Below are 23613 nucleotides of genomic sequence, written 5' to 3' on the forward strand. Positions count from 1 at the left end.
AAAGTTTTGTTTTTTAGAACAATAGATATCAGGGAGCTACTAGATAACAATAAAAGGGGATTTGAATAGGTCCGCAGGTAAGCCTTCGAACTCGCCCATGAATGTTTCCCAAGACCGGACAAACTTACTGCAAATTTGCATAACAACATAGGATGTTTGATCTTCGGCCGATTCAACAAGTGGGGTCCCATAGCTCAGTTGGTTAGAGCGTAACGCTAATAACGTTAAAGTCGAGGGTTCGACCCCCTCTGGGACCATCTTTTTGGCCACACACATTCCCTTTTTGCTATTAGACCTAGCTTGAGGTCGAGGTCGAGGTCGAGATCGAGATCGGGGAATGGAAATAGACAGGGGAAGGAGGTCGATTGACAAACTGGACCTGTGCGCTGTTGTAGCTCTCGTTCGACGACATGTCCAGGACTTGCGTAAGCCCATAGACTGAGGGCACTTCTTTTTTATACATCAAAAATGGGCCGCTTACTTCTGCTACAGTACTCGACGCCTCGTACCAGATGCCATGCTAGCAGGTTCGTGGCTGGCCGGGTCCGCCAACCAAGTTAATCTTATCAACAAACTCTAAATGAATTGAGTTTGGGACACCTTAAATCATCACAGCATCACCACGTAGGCGCTGTTCCTCCTGCCTCCACATTCTAGTAGCCTAGCCAAAAGGATTTCTACAGATTCTTTAAATGCAAGCTGCCTCTGACTCGACACGTTCCCACATTGAAGTATGTGTCATCGAGATCTGTATCCCTCCCACCAACACATCAATACCACAACCCCAGTCACCGCCCATCACATGCACCCGTCCTACAAGAAACGAGGCATCGTACCCCTAAAACGTACTGGCTAGCATTGTAATCGCGGGCGGCCGCCCAATCCGATGTCAAGACCACCCGGTCCAGCAGCTTTCACATAACATTCACCAACGCAGAGACCTCCCATATATTCACAAACAAGTCACATCAGACCATTCCACCGCCTGCGGATGCGCCCCACTGACAGCCAAGCACCAGCTTAGCACATAAGCATATCGAGCGACTCCCAACGCCCTCAAACAACACAACAACACCCCACACCTCACGAGCAGGTACATATCTACCTGTTTTTGCCCTACAGCTTACTTGTGATCCGTAGAGCGCTAAATCAAGGGTTACTTCCACAAGCGGGTCCCATAGCTCAGTTGGTTAGAGCGTAACGCTAATAACGTTAAAGTCGAGGGTTCGACCCCCTCTGGGACCATCTTTTTGCTTCCCGCGCATTCTTTCTGGCAGGTTTATAGTGATGGGTAGGTAGGTAACCTGCTGAATATGACCGACTTGTTCGGATGAATAGAATTCGGACAAGAGGGGTGGATTCTCGTGCTTGGAATATGCATAGTACACCCACGGACAGGATATCAAACCGAATCAGGCAGCCCGTGGTACGGCTGTATACTGGGATGACGGCCTGGCCGTGTATGCCATGTGGAGAAGGAGGGGGGCCTGACTCGACTCTAAGACAGATCCATAGCCCGCGAAGCGGATGTCCAAGTCTAAACACTCCCAAATTGCAGCGGTCAGACGATCACTCCGAATCACCTAATGCCCCGTCTGTCCTCCGGCTACGGTCATGTAGAGCGTTGCTGAAATGACCGATTGGACTGTCCAGTAGCATTCCCACCCGGGGAAAAGAAGTCCCACTAAGGTGTCTTTTAACAGACCAACTTGTCACACTCGAGCCGCTTCACAGGTCTGCCCTATTCCCGTTGATTGCAGCGAGCGGAGGAAGAGTCGGATGCATCCACGCCCAAAGCGGCCGTGGCGCATGCTCCGCGAATTGTGTTGCCTCATTCCGAACGTTTCAAGGACAGGAGCCTTTTTAAGCAGCAGAGAAGCGCAGCAACCATATGTCTGGCGAGGTGGATGCTGCCAAAAGCTCGGCTAGTTGGATTAGTATGTGGCTGGACGAGTTTAGCATGTTCAAGTTCCAATGCCGCGTTAGACATCGATGTACATCCAGTATAGCTCGTCCGTTCTGAAGTTGATGTTGGCTCAGGATCAGATGGAATGCAGTTGGGGGATGAAGGTACGACGTGCCTCGAGGGCCTTGGACGTGCAGACTGACGGTAGCACAGTCACCGGAATCAATAGGTAGCCAACACCCAATCCCAAGCACAGCCGACGGACAGAAGCACAGCTCAGATATACCGGACGAAGAACCTCGGAGTCCAATGACGAACGTCGCGAGCATTTCCCGAAGGTCCGATCCATGAATTGTGGCATTCCAGAAACCCAATTCGAGATGTAGAATTAGAGGCCAGGGGCACGCTTTCAAATCAACGCCCACCAACCCTTATATACTTGACTAGCGATTCCACCAACAACCGCGTTCCGTAAGACAAATGTGAATAGTGCCGGTGAGCTACATTATACACATACGTTACAAACACCCACAAAACCCGCTAAGACCAGACCAGACCACTTTCGTACCTCAAGCCCACTCCACCATTACATTGCACTTCCATAAAAGAAAAACCTCCAAGCTATGCTTCCACCACAGGATAAGACTCTTCTTATCTAAAAGAAAAAAGAGATGGTCCCAGAGGGGGTCGAACCCTCGACTTTAACGTTATTAGCGTTACGCTCTAACCAACTGAGCTATGGGACCCAGTTGATGTTTTTGCCACTTTGTAAGCACCATACGAAAGAGCAAGAATGCCAGGGTCAATGCAATCGGAAGTATGACTTCAGGTCACCGTCACACAGTATGCGGGGATCCTGGTAGGTGGCCAACCGTGGGGTGTTTATCACTACTTTCTACGAGTGATGTGGGACTTCATGGGATGGAGGAGTGCTGTATGTTGATGGAAGTGTACACTGGGCAGTCAGGGGGGCATGGCTATGCTATTGTTCAACTGTGAGGCTCTTGTAAGTATTCAGTGGTACGTAGCAGTGATATTTATCGAATTCTTACAGAGCCGGCGAGTACCGCAGTATCATGCAATGGCAATGGCGCATATTCAACAATATCATACACAAAAGCAACACGAAACTCGTATCGTCGTTAGTGAGTCAATAGCAACACCATCCCAAGCTCTATGCCTGCACATCAACCAGAATCTTGCAGTGCGCATCCCGATGATTGACCAGCTCCTCAAACCCCTTCTCCACCACATCATCCAACCCGATCTTTGCGGTGATCATCTTCTCCGGGTTCAATTGGCCTATCACCTATGTTAGAGCCTCGCGACATCACTGACCACCAAAAGATAGGCATGAAACATACCATGATTCAGCGCCTGAATCACGTTAACAAACGCACTCTCATCATACAACGCCGACCCCGTATACTTCAGCTCGCTATACATCAAATCATTCACCCGCAAGGCGGGCCGCTTCTCCCAGACCGCGATATTCACAATCGTGCCGTGGGTGCGACAGGCGCCGATCGCCTCGTTGAGCGCCGCCTCCACCCCCGCAGTATCGAAGATGACATCCGCACCGATGCCCCCCGTCAGCTCGCGGACGCGCGCGGCTGTACTGCATCCTTCCTCGCGCGGGTCCACGATGTGCGCGGCGCCGTAGTCCCGCGCGAGTCGTTGGCGGTTCGCCATCAGTTCGGCGACCAGGATGTTCTGCGCCCCCTGCATCTTGAGGATCTGCACGATCCCGATCCCCACGGGCCCGCCGCCGAGGACCAGGACGCTGTCGCCGGGCTTGAAGGGGGATATGTTCACGGCGTGCCACGCGACCGCCAGGGGCTCAATCAGGGCCGCCGCTTCGAGGGAGATGGTATCCGGCAGCGGGTAGAAGTGTTCGGCCGGCGCGACGATGTAGTTGGCTAGGCCGCCGCCGTACCCTGCGCAGAGGTAATTGGGTGGTTAGCTGGGTTGCTCGTCTTTGGCTCTCGCTCAATAGTAAGGAAGACGGTCGGTTGGGTGCCGGGCGTACCTGATAGTCCGATGAAGCCGATGTTCTCGCAGCAGTATTCGTAGCCGAGTTTGCAGGACCTACACTCTTTGTCGAAGATGGTGGGCCGCACGACGGCTCGCTGTCCTGGCGAGACGTGGGTTACGCCCTCGCCGACCTCTTCAATGACCCCGCCGAATTCGTGGCCCAGGGTCACTGGGTGCGTGGCTCCGGTGATCTTGTGCGGTTTTTGAGGTATCAGGACTGGTCCGCCCATGTATTCGTGTAAGTCTAGGAGGGTTAGTACAGAAGTAGGGATACTTAAGTAGCGACGGTAGAACGCTTACCACTGCCACAGATTCCGACGAAGGCAGGTCGCATCTATGTTATGGCGTGGCCGTCAGTGGGGATTAATCTCCGACAAGGAGGGAAATTACCTTAACCTGTCCCTTCCCGCATGTCGGCTCCTCAATCTCGTCTACCCTGATGTCGCCCCGTCCGTGGTAGCGCACGGCTTTCATGGTGGGTTCAGTTCCTGTGAGAGTCGTTCGAAGAGCTTCGACCGAGTCAGTCGCAGTTTCCAGTAATTTATTTTCGCTTTTCGTCGAGTTGTATTCGTCATATGATGTTGATTGGTATTGTGATATACACTCTCGTGAAGCAACGCAATGGCGAATCCGGCGAAGGTCTGTTGTAAAAGCAAAGTGTATACTGCCGTATTCATGAACCGAATGCCATATAAGATGTCGCGGCAAAAGGCAGACGTTGCAATGACGTTAAGTCGATATAAGGTCTCCCACGCGGACAGGATATGATTTCAGATTCCATTGATTGGTTGAAGTGTATGTACAGTACTTTGTCTACATGGTGTTCAATTGGTCGACGAGAGGCTGTCTATCTGATAATCATTACAACATGAGGTATCTGATGTTGCATTGGCCCTGCGTTGAAGCGGCCCTTACGGGTGGCCCCAGGAGGTTATTCATGTTTCTTTGGATCGGTCCGGGAGCAGCGCGAGCATGATTTGCTGCCTCTTGTTCGACGTCAGATGTCAGCTGGTAGTTCAGCGATAGGTTCAAGATTCTCCGAGCTGGAGTCGGAGCGGTGATTGGACTCTCCAGGGTTGATGGCGTCTGGAGAGGTCGAGTACCTGTTTCGCGTTGTTGGGAGCCTTGTGCAGTGGCGTCATGAAGCATGACGAATTGGACCTTCTAGGTTCACGTCAATTTGATCTCCGCATCTGTAAAGAAAAAAAGGTCCGCCACCATGCCTGCCAGAAAGTTAGCCACCCCTCCGGTTACTGACTTGATATGAGATGGAAATGAATGGTCTTGCCTTACATACCCTTGAAGTTGGCTATGAATGGCAGAGGAGCTCAGCCACCAATTATATGGAAGCTGTCGAGTAGATCTGCACATAAACTTTGGACTGAAGTAATCCCGACGAAGGAAACACCAGTCAGTGGAACCCCACTGAATCAGGCTTCTTGACCACGCATCTGCTCAAGGAACGCGCGGAGAATAGACTCCAAGCCCTCGTTGCGGCGTGCCAGGAGCATGACATCGGTGACATTGACCGTCGAGCGGCCGGCATGCCTAAAAGGGAAAGCCGAGCATGTCAGCATATCGTAATGTCAACGTCCCAAAGCACGAGACAGAGCCACAACATGGCAACCAGATTTTTGTCATGAGAGGAAGTTCCTCGGGCAAAAGAGTCATTTCAGAGTATCACTTACTTGGAAAATGATTCCAAGTCCTGGCTAACGGTTTCTGTTGGGAATTCAGTCAGCATTCGGACGTTAGTCTGGTGCGAGAGGAGAAGAAAACATCCAACAAGAAACATCTAAAAGGATGCTGCTGATAGAGTATATCCAGCGTGATGATCTCGATGGTAGGCAGAGGAGAGAGAAAGACAAACCTATTTGAGCCCAGACCAACTCCGTCAACGCCCCGATGAACTGCGGCGTGGCGTTGATACCGAGCTTGATGGTCTCTTCGTCCACGATCCTCCCAATCGCCAGCCAAAGAGCAGATTTCAAGCGCTGTATCAAGTGCGAAGACAACAATCAGCACAGCTGCCCAAGCGTACGCAGTGGAGCAAGCACCGCACCACCCATTCAATGGGATACATACCTCTTCGAGTCCAGCTTCTTCGTTCTGATCCATCGCGGATATTCCAGCTTTGAAAACAGGGCCTTTCAGAGACTTGAGAATGAAATGACACGAATCGCAGATTCTGCTTGACCAAATGCACCAGTCGTAATTCACACGACTATCACGATGATACCGACCGAACTGTAGCTTGCCGATGCGCGACGACTTCCCGCGGCAGTCGTGTCGGGGACGCGTTGAGTATACAGGATGAGCTGTGATTGGCCGAAGCTCAACCCGCCGGAACGGATGTTAATCCGTTACCCGGGCCTGGAGAATGACGCTAACCTCGAACCAAAAACATTTCCACTTTCGGCATTTCCACTCCGAATGCGCGATTTATTGCGGCGAAACTAAGCTACTTGACTGAGGACAGAGGTGGCCTTTCACCTATACCATTTTTCTGCGTTTTCGCAGTATCCGAGTTGCTTTTTTACTTCCAAAAAGGCCCTTTGCTGTCTGACCGCAGACAGGCCTTCCAATTTCAATCCCCCACACTCCGATCATCCGGCCAGACCCGCCCTCTGCCTCGCAACCTTGAACAAGCAGCATCGAAGAACAATAGTCCCAAACCAACAACCCTCAATCCACCCCGAAACGAAAAAAAACCCCCCAAAATGTCCACTCCGACCCCCGACCCGGGCGCCGTCGCCCTCGACGCCCTCACCGACTTCTTCACGCAGCTCTACTCCGTCGCCGAGACCGTGGTCACCCGCTTCATCACGAACTTGCACGGCTCCTTCGCCAACGTCTCCATGGGCCGCTGGACCAAGGTCATCCTCTCTGTGGTCGGCTACCTGATCATCCGACCTTACATCGAAGCCTGGTTCAAGAAGATGCATGAGAAGGACCGCAAGAAGCACATGGAGAAGAAGCGCGCCCAGGAAGCGGCGGCTGGCGGTGGCGCTGCTGGGAAGGGCGAGAAGAAGAAGGCGCGCATGTCGGCCAATGCGCTTCGCGGCGGGGGACGGGTGCTCGGGGAGGTGGAGAACACGGACGATGAGATCGAGGACGAGGATGATACCGCCGCCACCAACACTGCCACCGCGACCGCGACCGGCTCCGCGGCAACTTCCACCGCCACGCAGGAGGATTTCGCGACGGCGAGCGGGGTGCCTGAGTGGGGGAAGAATGCCCGCAAGAGGCAGAAGAAGTATCAGAAGAGCTTGGAGAAGGAGGCAGAGAAGCAGACGCAGAAGTTGTCGGAGGAGGAGATTATGGAGTTGTTGGATTGGAGTGAGGATGAGGCTGAGGGAGTGAAGAAGGAGGAGTAGGTTGGGGGAATCCCAAATTGGTTGTTCGACGAGAGTCCTGGACGGGCTCTGTGAGGTTGAGTGGATGGATGCATTGGTGCGAGATTGGTGTTGCGGAGCTCTCCCTTCTTTCTGTGAGCGGAGTACATATATATATGTGTGTATGTGTGTGTCTCGTTGGTCGGCACTATTATTACTTCTAATATCTCTACATAATTGGTATAGACAAAATGATGATCATGTTGCTCTTTTGGAAAATGCGCCAAATCTGGCGCTACAGCTGTGTCATTGTTCGTGTTTACTAAGTCCTACATGAGTTCGGCGCACATGTCTACTAGCCTGGGGATTGAACGCGGAAACTAAACAGAAATTATCTCTTGTCTGGTATGCCAAGTATCTCTTCAATTAGAAGTGCTCCTAGGTCTTCAATTTCTAGGATAGGAGAGTTATAGTCCTTGAACACCAGGCTGCTCTTCATTGCGCGGTTCATTTGAAGGGCATCACGATATCTGCGGCATACGGTTCCTTGAAAGCGAACATCCACCCAGAAACTCAACCCCCCCGTTATTGTGACCTATCCTGAAGCCACTTGTAGACCACTGAGAAATCTTTACCGCGGTGTTCTTCTTCCACGGCATTATACACGGTACGAGCTACGTCAGCCAGGGGGAGAGGCGAGCCCGACTCCTCTGCAGCCGTGATCGCCAACCGTAAGTCTTTCTTCATCAGGCTGACGCCAAAGCCACCGGCATAGTCACGAGAGGCTGGCGCCGTCTCCACGACGCCAGGCACAGGGTTGTTGACCTCCATCGGCCAGCACCGACCGGTGGACGTACTGACCATATCAGCAAGAGTCTTAGGATCCAGGCCCCAGCGCAGGCCCAGATTCATTGCTTCGGCGGTGGCGATGTTGTTGATCGCCAGGATGTAGTTGTTGACGAGTTTTCCCGAGACCCCGGCACCGGGAGCGCCCATGTGCCACGCATTCTTGCCCATGAGGGACAGAACCGACCTCACTCGGTCAATGAAATGACCGGTCTGGGACATGGCACCGAACATGAAGCTGAGCGTACCGTTGCGGGCCCCGACGACACCCCCGGACACAGGTGCGTCCACAAAGCGACCTTGGCCGGTGGTGTGAATCGCATTCGCAATCTCTTTGGAAGAACTAGGATCGATGGTTGACGTGTCGATGAACAGACGCTCCTGATCCAGAGCGGGAAGTTCACCGTGCCGGAGGATGGAATAGAAGACGTCTTTGACATGCTGTGGCTCTGGAAGGCTGGTTATGACGACCGTCTGGAAACAGGAAACGTTATCAGAAGACGAAACCAGCGGCCCAATTGGGCATTGACAGATCTTGACGAATCCAAAAAGTCTGTAGACAATATCCCACGGCGAATGCTTTCCGGGGTTGAAGTTCCAATAGACCCTGTGATGCGCCATGTTCCGACCGTCGAAGAGAGCTCTATTCACTTACAGATTGTTCTGCCATATCTCTCGCGCTCTCCGCCACGACAACATTGGCCATGCCAGTGCTAGTGCCAGCAGCAGCAGCTCGCTTGACCGCCTGACGAGCTTCCTCCACGAACCGGGCGGTGGTATCTTGATTGACATCGCGAATCATCAGCGTGTCGGTGGCGGGGATCTTAGACTGTATATTCTTAGCCATGTTATATCCTAGACAGAAAATCGCACTGTCAGCCACCCGCAACACGCATGCTCGAGAGGTTGGCGCCGTACGTACCCATTTGTCCGAGCCCTATGAATCCCCACGTGGCATCTTTGTGTGTAGAGGATGAGAACAGCCTTTTTGGAGTGATGGGGGAGTTTCGAAGAGGATGGCTCTTCGAAGGGGCTACTCTTGACATGCGGGTGGTTCCCCACAGGAGCGGGGATAGAGCACTGAGACGATTCATTGTTGAGTGTAGATAAGTGCTATAGCTTGCTGCTGCCAATGGCTTCTTGTCTCACAGTCAAGCAAAGGCACGCGTCGTTCTTCAAAAGTGGTAGCTATCGTAAGTTGAGGCTGTAAATGCAGCACTTTGGCTGTAGTTCATCGGTGTGAGGGGGGTCAGCGCTGCTGGGCCCGAGGACGACGTCGAGCAGTAAATCGAAGTCAGGTAGTAGTCCCGTGGATAACCGATCCTTGCCATTCAGCCAGCAAAGTGGTTGGTAGACACATCGAGTAACTAGTACTGGGTACGGTAGGGTGCTGGTGAACTAATGGAATATGGGGATGTCGATCTTTACCCCGACCTCGTGCGGGGAAGGCCCAATTTGGCAAGGCCGCGGAGCGTCACTACTACTCACTGCACGTGTCACGGCTTATCGAATATGAATAGCTAGTACAACTACGCGCTAGGGTGAACTTGATGCTCTCTATGTTCCATGTCTAGATTAAATAATGTACAGAGACTGAAGGAGGATGCCAGTGCATCGAAAGTTAATATGAAAACCGCTCGTACGACACCACAGCAATCGACAATGGGTATGTTGAACGCCAGAAGAGGAAAAGAAAATTGCGTTGAGACGCCGTCAAATGATGCCAATGACCGTTTAATAGAAAGCCAAGCTGCGCAGGACAGAGCGTCCACCAAAGGACTCTGAGGTGCAGGGGGCATCTCATTGCTGTCCCGGGGATGCTGGATTGCTCGTTGGGCCATTCAAATATTCAGAGGGGACTTTAGGCACGCGTGGTGAGCTAATCGCCTGTGTCCGTTGTTGTGCGCGGATTATATCACGCTGACGCTCCTTGTCTCGGCCCGGGGCCGTGCCACCAGTGAGCCGTCTCATGCCGCTGCGAATCATCGACTCAAGCGACGATGACCCTTCAGTAGCGCTTCGCACCTGGTTGATGGGATGTGGTATAGATGGCTTGCTATCAGCAAACGTGTCTTCCATCTCATCGTCCGAAAGAAATGCAGACTCGCCAAAGCCAATGACAGGCGTGGCTTGCTGTACACTGGACGACGATGGCGAGGGCAAATGATTGGCCGGAGACGTCACGGACCGAGTGTGAGACACTGGCCGTGCAAGTTGGCTGGGGGCTGGGGGTGTGAATGTACCAGAAGGATGTACCCCAGCGCTATCAAATCGTAGATTTGGCGGCCGGGACTCCGCAAGTCCATTATGAAAAGAGGATGTCGAGGCAGTCCTGGCAAGAGATTTGCGCAGAATCGGCGCCGTTTGCTGATCATAGAGACTGGCACTCGTATCGGCATATGCACCAGCAAAGCTACGTAGTGCGGGGTCTGAGATGGTGTCCAAGACCGGGTGGAGTGGGTCCGCCTCCTCGAAAAAGTCGTCCAAGCTGTCCAATTTCTGCACAATATCTCCCATGTTGCCGTCCGTCTGCGTGTCGATTGATTTCATGGTATCTGCTCGCATAGGGAAGAACGAGTCACTGTATTCGTCTGCATGAAATTCAACCTCAGGCTTGACGGTTTCTTGCACCTCCATGCGGTCCACTTCTGCACAAGTGTAGAACACCGCGTGAACATTCTGACGCGTGATATTAGACTGAGAGGCAGGCATCGGAATTGACCATCCGGTCGGTTCGGGTATTCCATAAAGACTTTGAATACGTTCGTATTCTTTGCGAACGGCTCGTGACGATGAGGCCGAAGCCATGCTCATTCGAAGGTGATGGCGTTCCATTGGGTTGGCCGATACTGTCATAATGTGGTCCATGACTTGCAAAGCCTGAGGGCACAGATCAGTCTGCAGAAGCCGCAGTAATGGTGAGATGAGGTCAGGGCCATGGCTCGTAACTTCCTCTCGTCGCATGTCGATCTCCGGTATCAGGACACATAGTATCTTCATGACCTTGACGCGGAACCATTTAGTGGTATTTGTCAGAAGACCCATGAGGAAGATCAAGCTCTGAACATCCAGTCGAGGGAAATAGTAGGAGCGCAGCTCGGTGATGATGTGGCTCAAGAAATCGTTCTCTGCCTTATACTGTCCGTTCGCAAACCCGAGCAGAGAGGCTGCAATACGTGGACACCCTTCGCTCTCGGCAACGCGCGCAAGTAGAGTAGCCCGTGCCAACGTCTTGGGATTGTCGATATTCGAGTCGAACTGATGGAGAAAGTGGGGCAGGTTCGCCAATACTGTGAGGAGGAGCCTGTCACTATCTCCGATGAGATCATTGTTTGGAAGGCCGCTCAGACGATGCAAAACGTCCAATGTGAGGTTCAGAGATTCACTTGACTTCAATCCTTTATAGACCAGATCCTGGAGACCACCGAAAACGCCCTCCCACTTGGGTGGCTGGCCTTTGATGAGCTCTGCAACAACGATGGGGTCGCTCATATTCAGACGATCCAAGAACTTCTCTAGCATACCAATGCTTTCGACGAATTCTGTTTCATGGATCGTATTCAAACAAGCACACGTCGTCCAGAACAGCTGTGGATAGCGCAACAGATCCGCAGGGGCCAAGGACCCGATGATGATCTTGAGCGTTGTCAGAATTTCCATTGAGAATGTCCGATAATCCGACTCCTCGTCTGCGATTGTATTAGATAGGCGAGCGAGCATGTCGGCTAGCATCCTGGAGTCGAGTGACATGGATATGCAACGGAATACCTGGAAGGACCGACAGGCTAAATGTCGGACAGGGCACGAGGTCGCCCAATTCAAGGCTTCTTTTGCCCAAAGGTCATTGATGCCTTCGTAAGCAAGGTTAAAAAACCCGACGACTTTATGAGTAACATCAGACATTGACGTGGGAACACGGCGGCCATCATCGGCATCATCTTTGTCACTGTTGTCCTCATATTCCCACACAACCTTGGGGTCACTCTTGCGGATCATCTCCACAAAGTCCTCAATAGATTCCCTGGTGCCAGCAGGGGCATCGTCTTCCGTCTTGGCAGCGACCAGCTCATGGATCAAGTGAACCAACATTTCTCTAGCCTCTTCTTGGACAGTAACAATGTAATGATCCCATAGAATGAGCGCAACATGGAGCAACTTGACCACATCTTCCAGTGCCGGAGTGATGGCAGCAACCATGAGATCAACAAGCAGTACCAAGGAAACTTGACCCAAAGAAAGCCCGGCCTGTTTGTTTCCTAGTGGAAGTACCGTATTGAGATCAGCAACATATGGCAGGCTCTTGATGTCGGCCGGAGCTGGTGTAAGTTCCTTCCTCTCTTGCACCATGTGCTTGGGAACAACCTGCATCAAGAAGAACTCGATCACTTTCGAGCCGGCAGGGGTTCCTGAAAGAAACACAACCACCTGCTTGGCGTACTCAACAAAGTTCTGTTCTTTGCGTTCCAAGCAGAGGCTGATAATAAAGTCCAAGACCAGTTGCACGTTTCCTCCATGCGGCCCCGTAGCCAACGCTTGCCAGAGGGCTTGCACTTCGTTTGGAAGTGTGGTACTGCAACGAATCGTGATCTCAAAGAGATTGGCTAGAAGCATGTAGGACTTGGCTGTCGGCCCGCCGTTCGGATCAACTTGGAGTTCCATTGTTTGGACCCACGGAAGGATAGCAGCCACCATGTTCCGTTGACTGTCTGGTCTCAGATTCTTGAAATGCAATGATAGCTCGGAGAACAGGGGAAAAGCTAGGTCGGAGTGTTGCATCGCCAGTCGCTTGGACGTTTCAAACTGGGCGAGTTTGTACACAGCGGTCGTCTTGTCAGAGATGCTGATGTAAAAATCCTGCAGTCTTGAGCTTTTCTGCTGCCGTTCCTCCAAGATGCGAAGAAGTTTGGCAGACTTCATTCTGATCTCTCTCTTCTGATTTCCAAGTGTGACAAGGACAGCACCAAGAATCCGCCAGAAATTGAGGGGGAAGTCTGTGTGCTCAATAAGGACTTGGGTGACAACTTCAAAGTAGCTTTCTAGCGCTTTGGGTCTCTCCGCAACATAGCACATCTCGATGGAGCGCTCTAACAAATAATTATGCTCCTTGTTGTGGACAATCAGATTCTTGAGAGCACGTCTACCGATGGCATGCCATTTGTCGCTGATCGAAGTAGTGAAAATAATATCAATCCAAGATAGCATTCGACCTACATCGAATTGCAGCACCGAGCCGCTCTCCGTTGTAATGCTGATTGGTCCAGCCTGCAGAAGTCAGTCAGCCGCCCGTCCCAAGATAGAAATCTAGGAGATACTTACACACAAGGATGCCATGGCACTGAGAGCTGCTGCACGCAGGTTCTTCTTCTCAATTTCCATGGCAGCTCCAGACTCATTGTTTTGCGAAGGAGCATATTTCCGCATGTTCTCCTCCCTCTGCGAGATCTGGGACTGATTGGGCGAATATCCACACCAATCTTCCATGAGAGAGAATGCGGACTTCCTGGATTCAAACGGTATCCACCGAGAGGGATCGCTAGTTCGATTGATACCCTCAAAGAGTTGCTCCATGAGACCACAATAGTGAAACCTGAGACGCTGGAATTCCCAGTCATTCTGGACCTCGGCATCACTCAAGAATATTCGAAGATCTTTCGCATAGGTGACAAGGTTATTGACGATCCAGTCGTCATTGTAGATATCCGATTCTTGTAGAAAATGCGACGTTAGCTTGTACACATATGTGACTTCCGTCCGCAGTCGATCCGTCTTGCGGTTTCTTCGCGGGCTGCTTGGGGAGCGATAATGTGTGCCGATTCGAATCTTGGCCTCCTCATTGCAAGTTGTGACTGCGTACTGCAGCGATTCGAGAAGGGTGCGGTAGAGATTTTTGTTGATAGATCCAAGGGCGACCACTATAGCATTTCGTATGGTAGGGCGCTCGGCTGACAACAACGGGATTACAAATGCAAAAAGACTTCGAGCCGAGCTAATCTTATCTTGAGACTGCTGTGACCCTTTTGATCCTTTTCGTGCATGTTGAGCGTTTGCCAACTGGCTTTGTGACTGCGCACCAACACTGTTGAGAGTGGTGCATGCCATGACCAGATACAGTTTCCATTGCTCAATCACAATTTCGGCCGACAAGTTGCCCCGCCCCAGTATACGAGCTTGAGCAGCTTCCATCGGGCCGTATTGATGCGATGGCCCCTCAGCATAGTATGTGATTGCTTTGTGCATAAGGACAAGTCTGGCACACACAATCTCACGTCCCAGTGTCACTGCGAAAGGACAGGTCTCGAAGCTTATTCGGATGATGTTTGGGAAAACTTTCGACCATAGTGTCGAGTCATACGAAACCTCGCTGCTACACATATCTATCACGACTTGCTGAGCAGCACTTCTTCGCTTGCTTTTTTGAATCCTGCTCAGCTCAGCCACTGTCAATGATTCACTATTGACATCCAGTATTCGGTGTGAGTCGGCTTCTAGAATCCGTATGATTCGAGTATTCTCTTTGCCAAGAGCGCTATCGAATTCCGTGATGAGACGAAGAACTGTAATGGCAAAGGCACGAACACGCCGAGATTGAGAACAAAGGAAGAATAGCCCATGTGACTCGATTTCCTCAACATGAGCCAGAACGCTGGAGAGATCCAACTGTAGAGCTCGGCTACCTGATCCGGTCTTGTCGTTTGATTCTGCAGCCGCACCCTTTGACTTTTGCTTTATCTCCTCGATCCAAATTCTCAGCAACTCGACATAGAGCCTCAGCGTAGATTCGATATGACCTGGTCCTAGCATGCCTTCATCGGACATGGTCGAGTATCTGGCATCGAAGTTAAAGATGAACCTGGCGAAGCCGATCGTGACCTGCTGGGCGTGGGACTGACGCGCGATGGCTTTCAACGATTCGGCAGACGAGACGGCTATGTTCGACTGAACGTGTGCCGTGCCGGTGCAAAGCAGATTGATCAAGGAATTGAAGGGAATGCGGTCAGATAGACACCGAGGTAGCGCCTGCACAGCAACATGAAGTAGGTCATAGAACCCTTGTTTTTGATCTAGGGTGGTAAGGTGATCATCTCGTCGACCAAAGCTGAAAGCTTCCGAAATTGGAGTCTTGGGTGTCGTGCCTCCGAACTTTTCATCCAGAGCCGCTTGGCCACCGAATGTGTTGTCGCATAGAATGGTAATCTTGCCAAGAATATCACAGAAGCGAAGGTAGTATTCTCTGACATTGTCACTAAGTCTTGCCGTGTTGACAGGTCGCGACAAGGAGCTATCCCGATTCTCCGATGCATTGGGTGGTCGAGGGTCAGCAAGCAAATGTGGGCGATGGAAATGAGTTGGAGCAGAGATGTCGGTGAAGGGATTGGGAATTGATCCCGTGGGGAACGGGGGGCATAGTTGATCGCAATTCTCTAGGTCTGTCATGATGGCAAGGAATGTCCTGATGCCAATGACCATTTTCTCAGGCTCCATCTGCTCAATTTTGAGCTCTTTACCTGAAAGAAAGAGGTCCGAGTTGATCATAGGGAAGATGATGCTACGGAAGCACACATCAGGGTGCTTGAACCCGATCATCCGTACCAACTGAACCAGAGGGTCTGAGACTGCTGGCTCCGTACTCAGATACGTCCTTTTCCCTGGAGGTAAGGCTATTCTGGCCACTTCTTCGACTTTACGCAGAGTGGCCGTTGGTGACTCCGAGTAACGAAAGAAGAATGTCCAAAGCAGGCGGCACATTGCCTGAAGAGCTATTCCCCGTGTAGGACGATCTTTTAGCCTCGATGGGAGGCTCTGTATCACCGAAAGCCATTGTGAAGAAAAGTTCTCTTTAGTTGAAACGCATAGTAAGAGCACGTGGAGGGGGAATGCTGCAGCCCAATGACGTGGCTTCGTCATCATCGGCGATAGACGAGACTGAACCAAGTCAATGAACTCCTTCCATTTAGGGAGGGTAAGGTCACAGGTAGTGCTTGCTGCTACTGGAAGTAGTAGCTTTTCGAGTATATAGCAGTATGCCTGCTTGACGCGCGGTCCGTGAGCGTTCGCGAACAAGCGCGCAAGTGACAGCATGAATTCACAGCATTTACCCCAGATCTCAGGATGTGTTCTGATACGAACGTGCCTCATCCCCAAGATCAGAAGCTCGGCCTTGGCATCGCCTTCTTTCGAAGGCCCGCGTAGTGTTTCGTCCTTTTGATATTTATCCAGCTCCTGCAAAAATCTGTTTGCAACGCCCGCAAAGCTGGTCTCGCTCATGATACCAAGCAGCTGCGAGTAAATTCTCCAATTGGCCATGCGAAGAGATGACGCCGATATCTGATCAGGATCAACGGCCTTCAACTGACCGAAGACAATGTCCTCCAGGCGATCCACCATGTCTAAAGTTATTGAGGCAAGGCTACTTTGATTGAAGATCTCGATCAGAATTCTGCAAACCAGGTAGACCGACACTGTCGCTCGCCGCTCTGCCATGATGACTTCGTCGTGCCTAGACAACAGCGTCCGGGGAGGGGAATTTGAGTCGGACGGTGTAGCTGACTCAGTAATAATCTGAGGTGGCTCCGTGTTGCGCCGGATGAGAAGCCCGTTATCAGCAGCAGATGGCTTGGGCTGATAATCAGGCAATTAGCAAGAGGTGATCTGAGGGGACCGCGAGACACTTGAAACTTACCTGACCAGCAACCTGTTTCGCCACAATAGCCGCATCGCCTATCGCTTTCCTCCAGTACATGATGGTGTCAATCAGGGGCTTCGGATTCCGTCGTGCAATGTAACCCAGAGCTGATATCAATTGGTCGAAGCTTGCGTCTGCACCCGGCCCGCATACCTCTTCGACTGGAGCGTCAGATTCACCAAGTTTCATGATAGCCTGGTTGATCTTGTGTTCGGCTTGTCCAATAAACTTCAACAAGGGTCAACGCTTGTCTAACTCACGGAAAGGTGGATTGACTTACAGCATTGAAAAGGTGATGAAGTGCATATTCCTCTGTAGATTTTATATCAGGATGAGGTCTCGAGTGTGAACGGCTATGGGATCGTTCCGGTTTGGGCTTTCCATTTCCATTGGAGTTCATGCGTTTATGCGTCACAACGGCCAGACTGCCGCTGACGACATCGTCCCCATCTCGATCGTCTATTGTGCCCAGTGTTCCCTGTATATGAGCGCTTACCCCGTTGCTGCCCTGGTATTGGAAGGTTGAATGCATACTGGGCTGTTCTGGTCGGCCTGACCCTGTACCTTCCGGCTCGACCGCGCCACTTCGACCCAGGGATACGATCAGTTCGGAACTCAGCGGACTGCTGGATGCTGTTGAGGCAGCAAAACTCGGGTTGCGGGAGTGCTGGATCCCGTGCACAATCGAGGTTTGACGGTGGTGACCATAGGAATTTGACGGCCTCCTCTCGAGACCACCATCATATCCGAAACCGGGTCGCCCAGCGATTGGCTCGGGACTTTTAGAATGGGAGGCACCACGGCGGTTGTTCTGAGGCTGTAGACTCGAAGAGGACAAGGAAGCAGAGTCAAGTCCCCTCACCGTAGACGTTTCGCGGCTGTGAACAGTGGACGATGGGGTGCTTCTCGTGACGAGACGTTCTGGTGGAGCTGAAAAGATATGGTGCGACACATGGTTCGAATCGTCAGGGATGAGGGGCATTGGCGTTGACTGCAACGGACCAGCCTTAATCGACGGATGTGAGGCCACTAGCGAAAGAAGCAGATTAGCACCGAGCTATCATCTCGAGCCTGTGATAGGATAGGAGGGAGCGATAGAATGAGATTTGGTGTGCAGAGCGGCAGTGCTATTAGACACAAGAATGCATTTTGGTCAGGCAGGATCACGTACTGTTGTACTGGTGGTGGTTTGGAAGTCAGGCTGAATTCATTTCTGAGTAATGCTCTTCTCTGTCAGAGCGGAACAACCCAAAAGATTGAGCAAGCAGTGCATTGTTACTCTGCTGCTTAGAGGTTGTCAGCTGGAAAAAGAGATAACGGTTGTTGATGCATAAGTTTGGGAATCACTGAAGCTTTGTTGCTGGAAAGACCGGTTCGTTCGCGACCGAAAGAGGCTCGGAGCACGGGGAAGATGGGTAACAGTGCGGAGGACCTTTAGGAGAGGGAACGTCACTGCTATCCTCTCTCTTTCTGTTCTCCCAACATCGAGTCGGCAATATTTTACCTAGTACCTAAGTTACCTTTTGAATTACTCTACCCCATACAGGCTACGGTATCAAATCACATAATTGAAATAAGATATATCATGCGAGAGATAGAATTCTTTTGTTATCATTTAATATCCTCGTATATTCTCTGTTCTTCACGGGAGCCTCAAGCGTCTGTCCAAAAGCAAGAGGTACCGGGTATCGAGGATCATGCTCAAATAAGCTTGAGTATCCGTGAAAATTGTGCATACAAACATTTATTGCTCTGCTATTAGTTTCCGGGAGACCCGGTCTCGTCCAAGCGATCAACTTGAGAAAGTGAAACACGACACGCACGAATGCAAGGTATCCTTCGTTGAGTACATCAAGGGGGCGGCGAATGCGACCGCCTGGGCCTGAATGCATAGCCTCACCAATAGAGGTAATCATCTCAAACTTCAGATGATTATTGTGGCAACTCTACAGAGTCTTGGAATTATCTTCACTGGACCAGACCAGGGTCGTGATAATGACGGCATTAGCGCTAGTGAGAATAGGCTGAACATGGACGATAGAAGAAACCCAACAACTTGAAACCTTTCATGGTCCAGACAGCCCTTCAGTGGTGCGCACTATAAGATACCAACCATCGCTGTCATGGCTCCGGCAACGACGAGCAGTCTTACGAGAGATTTCGACCGCTGACGCGAGACCTGACCTGTTAGCGATCTCCTACTGCTACAATATGAACCGGTGCATGGCGGACAAGTTTCCTTTCAACTTGCACACTGCGATAGAACCCTCTAGAAGAATGATGCGCTGTTGCGGATTTCCCTACCACAATGTACAGTTCAGGGTATTGCGGAATGAATCCGTCCATCGTGATGAGGCTGATCGGGAAACGGCACTGGCGTCTGGAAATACCGCGGCGCGGAAACGTCAATAAGCCTCGGGGGCACGCGGATCAAGCAGCAGTCTAAAGCACAGTTACATCGGTGGTTGTACGGGGATGCTCCAAGTGACACAACCGTAGTCAGAACCAGCCAGATCCCTCGTGCACGAGACATACAGTACAATACGCAAATGCCTAGGACGGTTGGTTTAGTTCTGTATACAATTTATGCATACGAAAGTGAGCATGTGCTGCTCTATGCCAAGTTACCCACGCAAAGAAACTGCCACAAAGGCGGAACTCGGCTAGTTGGCCTGGGGGTCGGCAGCGTCGTTCGGGAGATCCCCCAGATTGTTTGGCGCCTTTCACATTCATTTCTGGTCTTGAGGCGACCGCCACCTGGGTTTCTGGGATGGCTATAGGCTCATACCAGGGCCGAATTCTCCTTCCGAACCAAACTGTATTTCGGTCCAAGTGTCGGCCCATGGGGTACACCCACACCTTCACATTATCAGGAAGGGTATATATTTCGTAGAACAGGCCCAATTTTTAAGATCACCCCTAGGACCTCGAGGTGACTTGCCAGCTCGACCCAATCAACTTGAGGACAATCACCACATTACTGCGGACTTTAACAGAAGCTCGATCTTATTTCATTCCAGAACCCCAGAACTCCAGAAAACCAAGCGAGACATCCTGAAACTGAAAGACGTCCGAGTTCAATTGCAGTCGAAGTCTGATCATCGGAGTCCGGCGACTGCACAGTGCAAGACTGCAGGCAGTTTGCAACAATTCAGTTGCCAAGGATAGATTAGCGGCACGGTTGAACCCACCAGCCGTCCGAGTTCCGAAGCACCGGACCCCCGAATAGGACACCACTTTCGCCTGAGGCACAGACAGGACTCCACTGTTTGTCGAGTTTGAGTCGTTGACCCAGTTTCTACCAGTATCGATCGTCCCTCAACAGTTCCCGCCCGGTTCTCGGCGCCCCTCCGTCTCCTCGCTGTTCTCTGATGCGCCGGCGGTCTGTTGTGCTTGCTGCTTGTGACTGAGGCCAACTGATTATCGGCATTTCGTCTTTCCCTAGATCAGACCACGGTTCCCTCATCTTACCCTCCTCGGGTCTTGGCCCTGGTCTTCTTCCTTCTCCCTTTCCGTTCTTCTTCTTCTTTCCTTCTATATTTCCATTCCATATTTGTACTCTCCCCCCGGAGTCCTCCTTGGAGCACGCCACCTGCTTGGAATTCTTCCTTTGGTGATCGCTGCCCGGACTCGATACAGCCTGAGGGACCTTTCGGTTTTCTTCCGTTTACTCCCCCCCCCCCCCCCCCCCCCCCCCCCCCCCCCCCCCCCCCCCCCCCCCCCCCCCTCCCTTCTTTGCGCCCTCCCGTCTCTCCGCTCGAGTCAGTCTGCGCTTCCTGCCAGGCTTATCCAGTCTGAACATTAACCCCGGGGCTATTGCTCTCGCATCGCCCACAGACCCTCCCCGTCATCATGGCGCAACTCGACACCCTCGATTTGGTAGTCTTGGCAGTGCTTTTGGTGGGTAGCGTAGCCTACTTCACCAAGGGCACCTACTGGGCTGTTGCCAAAGACCCCTATGCCTCTACAGGTCCCGCCCTGAATGGTGCCGCCAAGGCCGGCAAATCCAGAAACATCGTCGAGAAGCTGGAAGAAACTGGCAAGAACTGTGTGATTTTCTATGGATCGCAGACTGGAACCGCAGAGGATTATGCCTCTCGATTGGCAAAGGAAGGATCTCAGCGCTTCGGGCTCAAGACCATGGTCGCTGATCTTGAGGATTATGACTATGAGAACCTGGACCAGTTCCCCGACGATAAGGTTGCGTTTTTCGTTTTGGCCACGTACGGTGAAGGTGAACCCACCGACAACGCTGTGGAGTTCTACCAGTTCCTCACCGGCGAGGACATCGCTTTTGAGAGCGGCGCTTCTGCCGAGGACAAGCCGCTTTCCTCCCTCAAGTATGTTGCGTTCGGCCTGGGTAACAACACTTACGAGCACTATAATTCGATGGTCCGCAACGTGGACACCGCTTTCCAAAAACTCGGAGCTCAGCGGATTGGCACTGCCGGTGAGGGTGATGACGGCGCAGGTACCATGGAAGAAGACTTTTTGGCCTGGAAGGAGCCCATGTGGGCGGCGCTGTCTGAAGCCATTGGCCTGGAGGAGCGGGAGGCGGAGTATGAGCCCGTCTTCTCTGTCACCGAAGATGATTCTCTGAGCCCTGAGGACGATTCTGTTTACCTTGGTGAGGCCACCAAAGGTCATCTCGAAGGCAGCCCGAAAGGCCCTTTCTCTGCCCACAACCCTTACATTGCCCCGATTGTCGAGTCTCGTGAACTTTTCACTGTCAAGGATCGTAACTGTCTGCACATGGAAATCAGTATTGCTGGAAGCAACTTGTCATACCAAACCGGCGATCACATCGCTATCTGGCCAACCAATGCTGGTGCGGAAGCTGATCGGTTCCTCCAAGTTTTCGGCTTCGAAGGAAAGAGACACACGGTTATCAACATCAAGGGCATTGATGTGACCGCCAAGGTCCCGATCCCCACCCCTACCACGTACGATGCCGCTGTTCGCTACTATTTGGAAGTCTGTGCCCCCGTCTCTCGTCAATTCGTCTCGTCTCTCGCCGCCTTTGCTCCCGATGAGGAGAGCAAGGCGGAAATCGTTCGTCTCGGTAGCGACAAGGACTATTTCCATGAGAAGATTTCGAACCAGTGCTTCAACATCGCCCAGGCTCTGCAAAGCATCACCTCCAAGCCGTTCTCCGCCGTGCCTTTCTCTCTACTCATTGAGGGCCTCACCAAGCTGCAGCCTCGCTACTACTCTATCTCCTCGTCCTCCCTTGCGCAAAAAGATAAGATCAGTGTCACTGCGGTTGTGGAGTCGGTTCGTCTGCCTGGCGCCTCTCATGTTGTCAAGGGTGTGACGACGAATTATCTCCTTGCCCTCAAGCAAAAGCAAAATGGCGATCCTTCTCCCGACCCTCACGGACTGACCTACGAGATCAACGGTCCGCGCAACAAGTATGATGGTATCCACGTCCCTGTCCATGTTCGTCACTCGAACTTCAAGCTGCCCTCTGATCCTTCTCGGCCTGTCATCATGGTCGGGCCTGGTACTGGTGTTGCTCCTTTCCGTGCATTCATTCAGGAACGAGCTGCTCTGGCTGCCAGGGGCGAGAAGGTTGGACCGACAGTCTTGTTCTTTGGCTGCCGCAACCGCAACGAGGATTTCATGTATCAGGATGAATGGAAGGTATGTTCTGGCTCTCCTGACCTCTTTTTAGTATGCACTTGAGACTCACCAAATAATTCCTATAGATTTACCAAGAACAGCTTGGTGACTCGCTGAAGATCATCACTGCGTTTTCTCGCGAATCTTCACAGAAGGTGTATGTTCAGCATCGCTTGAGCGAGCATGCCGAACTCGTCAGCGACCTTCTCAAGCAGAAGGCAACCTTCTATGTCTGTGGTGACGCTGCGAACATGGCGCGTGAGGTTAACCTTGTACTTGGCCAAATCATCGCCAAGCAGCGCGGTCTTCCTGCCGAAAAGGGCGAAGAGATGGTTAAGCACATGCGCAGCAGTGGTAGCTACCAGGAAGATGTGTGGTCATGATTCCTTTCGGTGTGCATAGGTGATAGTGATCCTTTCTTTCGATACGACTTTTTGATTCGTTCTTTTTCATGTCTAGATGATCTTTGCATATAAAATTCGCCGCATTTCTTGGTCTGTTGCTTGGCGTGGCTCATGTATGCCTAGTGTTTGGTTCTTCTCTGCGGCATTGATTGGTTCTGCAGAGTTATTGGTGTGGTGTGTCGGCCGAGTTTCGGTCATCGACTTTTGCAGGGAACCAGGATAGATCATGATGATAGCTTCCCCCTACCTTCAAATGATTCACAAGAATGCTATATAAAGACCCATGATTACACAAATCTGAGAAGCATCTGTTACTGTATATTATTTTGAGTTCGAGACAACCTCACAGGTTCCGTGATTTCCGCGTTCGTGACATTATCAAACTAACTGCTATTCGTCGTCTCATATGGAAAGATTTGGAGTGTAGACGTGTATGAATGAAGAAGCCGAGTGTACTATATTAGATGATTTGCCCTAGTAGAGAGGACGTTGTCTTGATTCGGCTGGTTGACGTGAAAGAGAGGTGAAGATACAGTAGCACCGATCTTCGGGCATAACACGGAGTTAGAGGCTAGCCATCTTCTGCTGAGCGGGAGGAACCCGCCGCGACCATCGTCATTTCACTATCATTAATCCTACCATTCCAGCCTCTTGGCCTTTGGCAATCCCACCCCATCCGCATTTGAATAGTTCGGCTCGCAGGAAAGCTATGCAATTACTTTTACAGTTTTGAGAGCGCCGACCTAACCACCACGTTCGCTTGCGTTCTCACATTGTCCCGGG

The 23613-nt window shown here is 51.6% G+C and overlaps 7 protein-coding genes and 3 non-coding genes across 10 annotated transcripts; 4 read left to right on the top strand and 6 right to left on the bottom strand.

Annotated features, from left to right (window-relative positions):
- Window positions 1–183: 183 nt before the first annotated feature.
- On the top strand, window positions 184–257 carry BO82DRAFT_t125. Its single transcript has one exon. It is a non-coding gene; the product is annotated as a tRNA-Ile (tRNA).
- Window positions 258–1171: 914 nt separating this feature from the next.
- Window positions 1172–1245, top strand: BO82DRAFT_t126. Its single transcript has one exon. It is a non-coding gene; the product is annotated as a tRNA-Ile (tRNA).
- Window positions 1246–2578: 1333 nt separating this feature from the next.
- On the bottom strand, window positions 2579–2652 carry BO82DRAFT_t129. Its single transcript has one exon. It is a non-coding gene; the product is annotated as a tRNA-Ile (tRNA).
- A 272-nt stretch (window positions 2653–2924) lies between these two features.
- Window positions 2925–4653, bottom strand: BO82DRAFT_45979 (uncharacterized protein). Its single transcript, XM_025641218.1, has 5 exons — window positions 4331–4653; window positions 4241–4274; window positions 3936–4184; window positions 3271–3843; window positions 2925–3208 (listed from the first exon to the last, which is right to left on the bottom strand). Exons 1-5 carry the CDS (start codon window positions 4412–4414, stop codon window positions 3081–3083), a joined length of 1068 nt encoding a protein of 355 aa, XP_025493306.1. The 5' UTR covers window positions 4415–4653; the 3' UTR covers window positions 2925–3080.
- A 717-nt stretch (window positions 4654–5370) lies between these two features.
- Window positions 5371–6058, bottom strand: BO82DRAFT_280319 (CENP-S family protein; the record flags this gene model as incomplete). Its single annotated transcript, XM_025631298.1, has 4 exons — window positions 5371–5488; window positions 5629–5662; window positions 5811–5934; window positions 6026–6058. The coding sequence occupies 4 exons, from the start codon at window positions 6056–6058 to the stop codon at window positions 5371–5373; spliced, it is 309 nt and encodes a 102-aa protein (XP_025493307.1).
- Window positions 6059–6375: 317 nt separating this feature from the next.
- On the top strand, window positions 6376–7541 carry BO82DRAFT_353111 (uncharacterized protein). Its single transcript, XM_025634878.1, has one exon. The coding sequence runs from the start codon at window positions 6661–6663 to the stop codon at window positions 7315–7317; it is 657 nt and encodes a 218-aa protein (XP_025493308.1). The 5' UTR covers window positions 6376–6660; the 3' UTR covers window positions 7318–7541.
- Window positions 7542–7860: 319 nt separating this feature from the next.
- BO82DRAFT_280082 (NAD(P)-dependent oxidoreductase) lies at window positions 7861–9167 on the bottom strand (the record flags this gene model as incomplete). The annotated part of the gene is made up of 3 exons (XM_025631288.1): window positions 7861–8595; window positions 8777–8976; window positions 9044–9167. 3 exons carry the CDS (start codon window positions 9165–9167, stop codon window positions 7861–7863), a joined length of 1059 nt encoding a protein of 352 aa, XP_025493309.1.
- A 506-nt stretch (window positions 9168–9673) lies between these two features.
- On the bottom strand, window positions 9674–17073 carry BO82DRAFT_353113 (putative cell morphogenesis protein). The gene is made up of 3 exons (XM_025634879.1): window positions 16802–17073; window positions 13438–16740; window positions 9674–13383 (listed from the first exon to the last, which is right to left on the bottom strand). Exons 1-3 carry the CDS (start codon window positions 16991–16993, stop codon window positions 9922–9924), a joined length of 6957 nt encoding a protein of 2318 aa, XP_025493310.1. The 5' UTR covers window positions 16994–17073; the 3' UTR covers window positions 9674–9921.
- BO82DRAFT_46075 (uncharacterized protein) lies at window positions 16832–18262 on the bottom strand. The gene is made up of 2 exons (XM_025641219.1): window positions 17976–18262; window positions 16832–17833 (listed from the first exon to the last, which is right to left on the bottom strand). Coding segments are annotated over exons 1-2 (774 nt in total). The 5' UTR covers window positions 17977–18262; the 3' UTR covers window positions 16832–17060.
- Window positions 18263–22288: 4026 nt separating this feature from the next.
- cprA (NADPH--hemoprotein reductase cprA) lies at window positions 22289–22650 on the top strand. The gene has a single exon (XM_025634880.1). The coding sequence runs from the start codon at window positions 22295–22297 to the stop codon at window positions 22487–22489; it is 195 nt and encodes a 64-aa protein (XP_025493312.1). The 5' UTR covers window positions 22289–22294; the 3' UTR covers window positions 22490–22650.
- The last annotated feature ends 963 nt before the right edge of the window (window positions 22651–23613 follow it).

The sequence above is a fragment of the Aspergillus uvarum genome, assembly GCF_003184745.1.
Source record: "Aspergillus uvarum CBS 121591 unplaced genomic scaffold BO82scaffold_18, whole genome shotgun sequence".
In the NCBI taxonomy this organism is placed as follows: domain Eukaryota; kingdom Fungi; phylum Ascomycota; class Eurotiomycetes; order Eurotiales; family Aspergillaceae; genus Aspergillus; species Aspergillus uvarum.

Bases quoted from the DNA above. Each gene is read 5' to 3' on its own strand.
- BO82DRAFT_353111 (XM_025634878.1), top strand. From the start codon at position 6,661: ATGTCCACTCCGACCCCCGACCCGGGCGCCGTCGCCCTCGACGCCCTC.
- BO82DRAFT_45979 (XM_025641218.1), bottom strand. From the start codon at position 4,414: ATGAAAGCCGTGCGCTACCACGGACGGGGCGACATCAGGGTAGACGAG. The intron at 4,275-4,330 runs GTAATTTCCCTC...GCCATAACATAG, and splicing joins GCGGGAAGGGACAGGTTAAG to ATGCGACCTGCCTTCGTCGG. The intron at 4,185-4,240 runs GTAAGCGTTCTA...TAACCCTCCTAG, and splicing joins CGTCGGAATCTGTGGCAGTG to ACTTACACGAATACATGGGC.
- cprA (XM_025634880.1), top strand. From the start codon at position 22,295: ATGGTCGGGCCTGGTACTGGTGTTGCTCCTTTCCGTGCATTCATTCAG.
- BO82DRAFT_353113 (XM_025634879.1), bottom strand. From the start codon at position 16,993: ATGAAACTTGGTGAATCTGACGCTCCAGTCGAAGAGGTATGCGGGCCG. The intron at 16,741-16,801 runs GTAAGTTTCAAG...CCTGATTATCAG, and splicing joins CGAAACAGGTTGCTGGTCAG to CCCAAGCCATCTGCTGCTGA. The intron at 13,384-13,437 runs GTAAGTATCTCC...TGACTTCTGCAG, and splicing joins GTGCCATGGCATCCTTGTGT to GCTGGACCAATCAGCATTAC.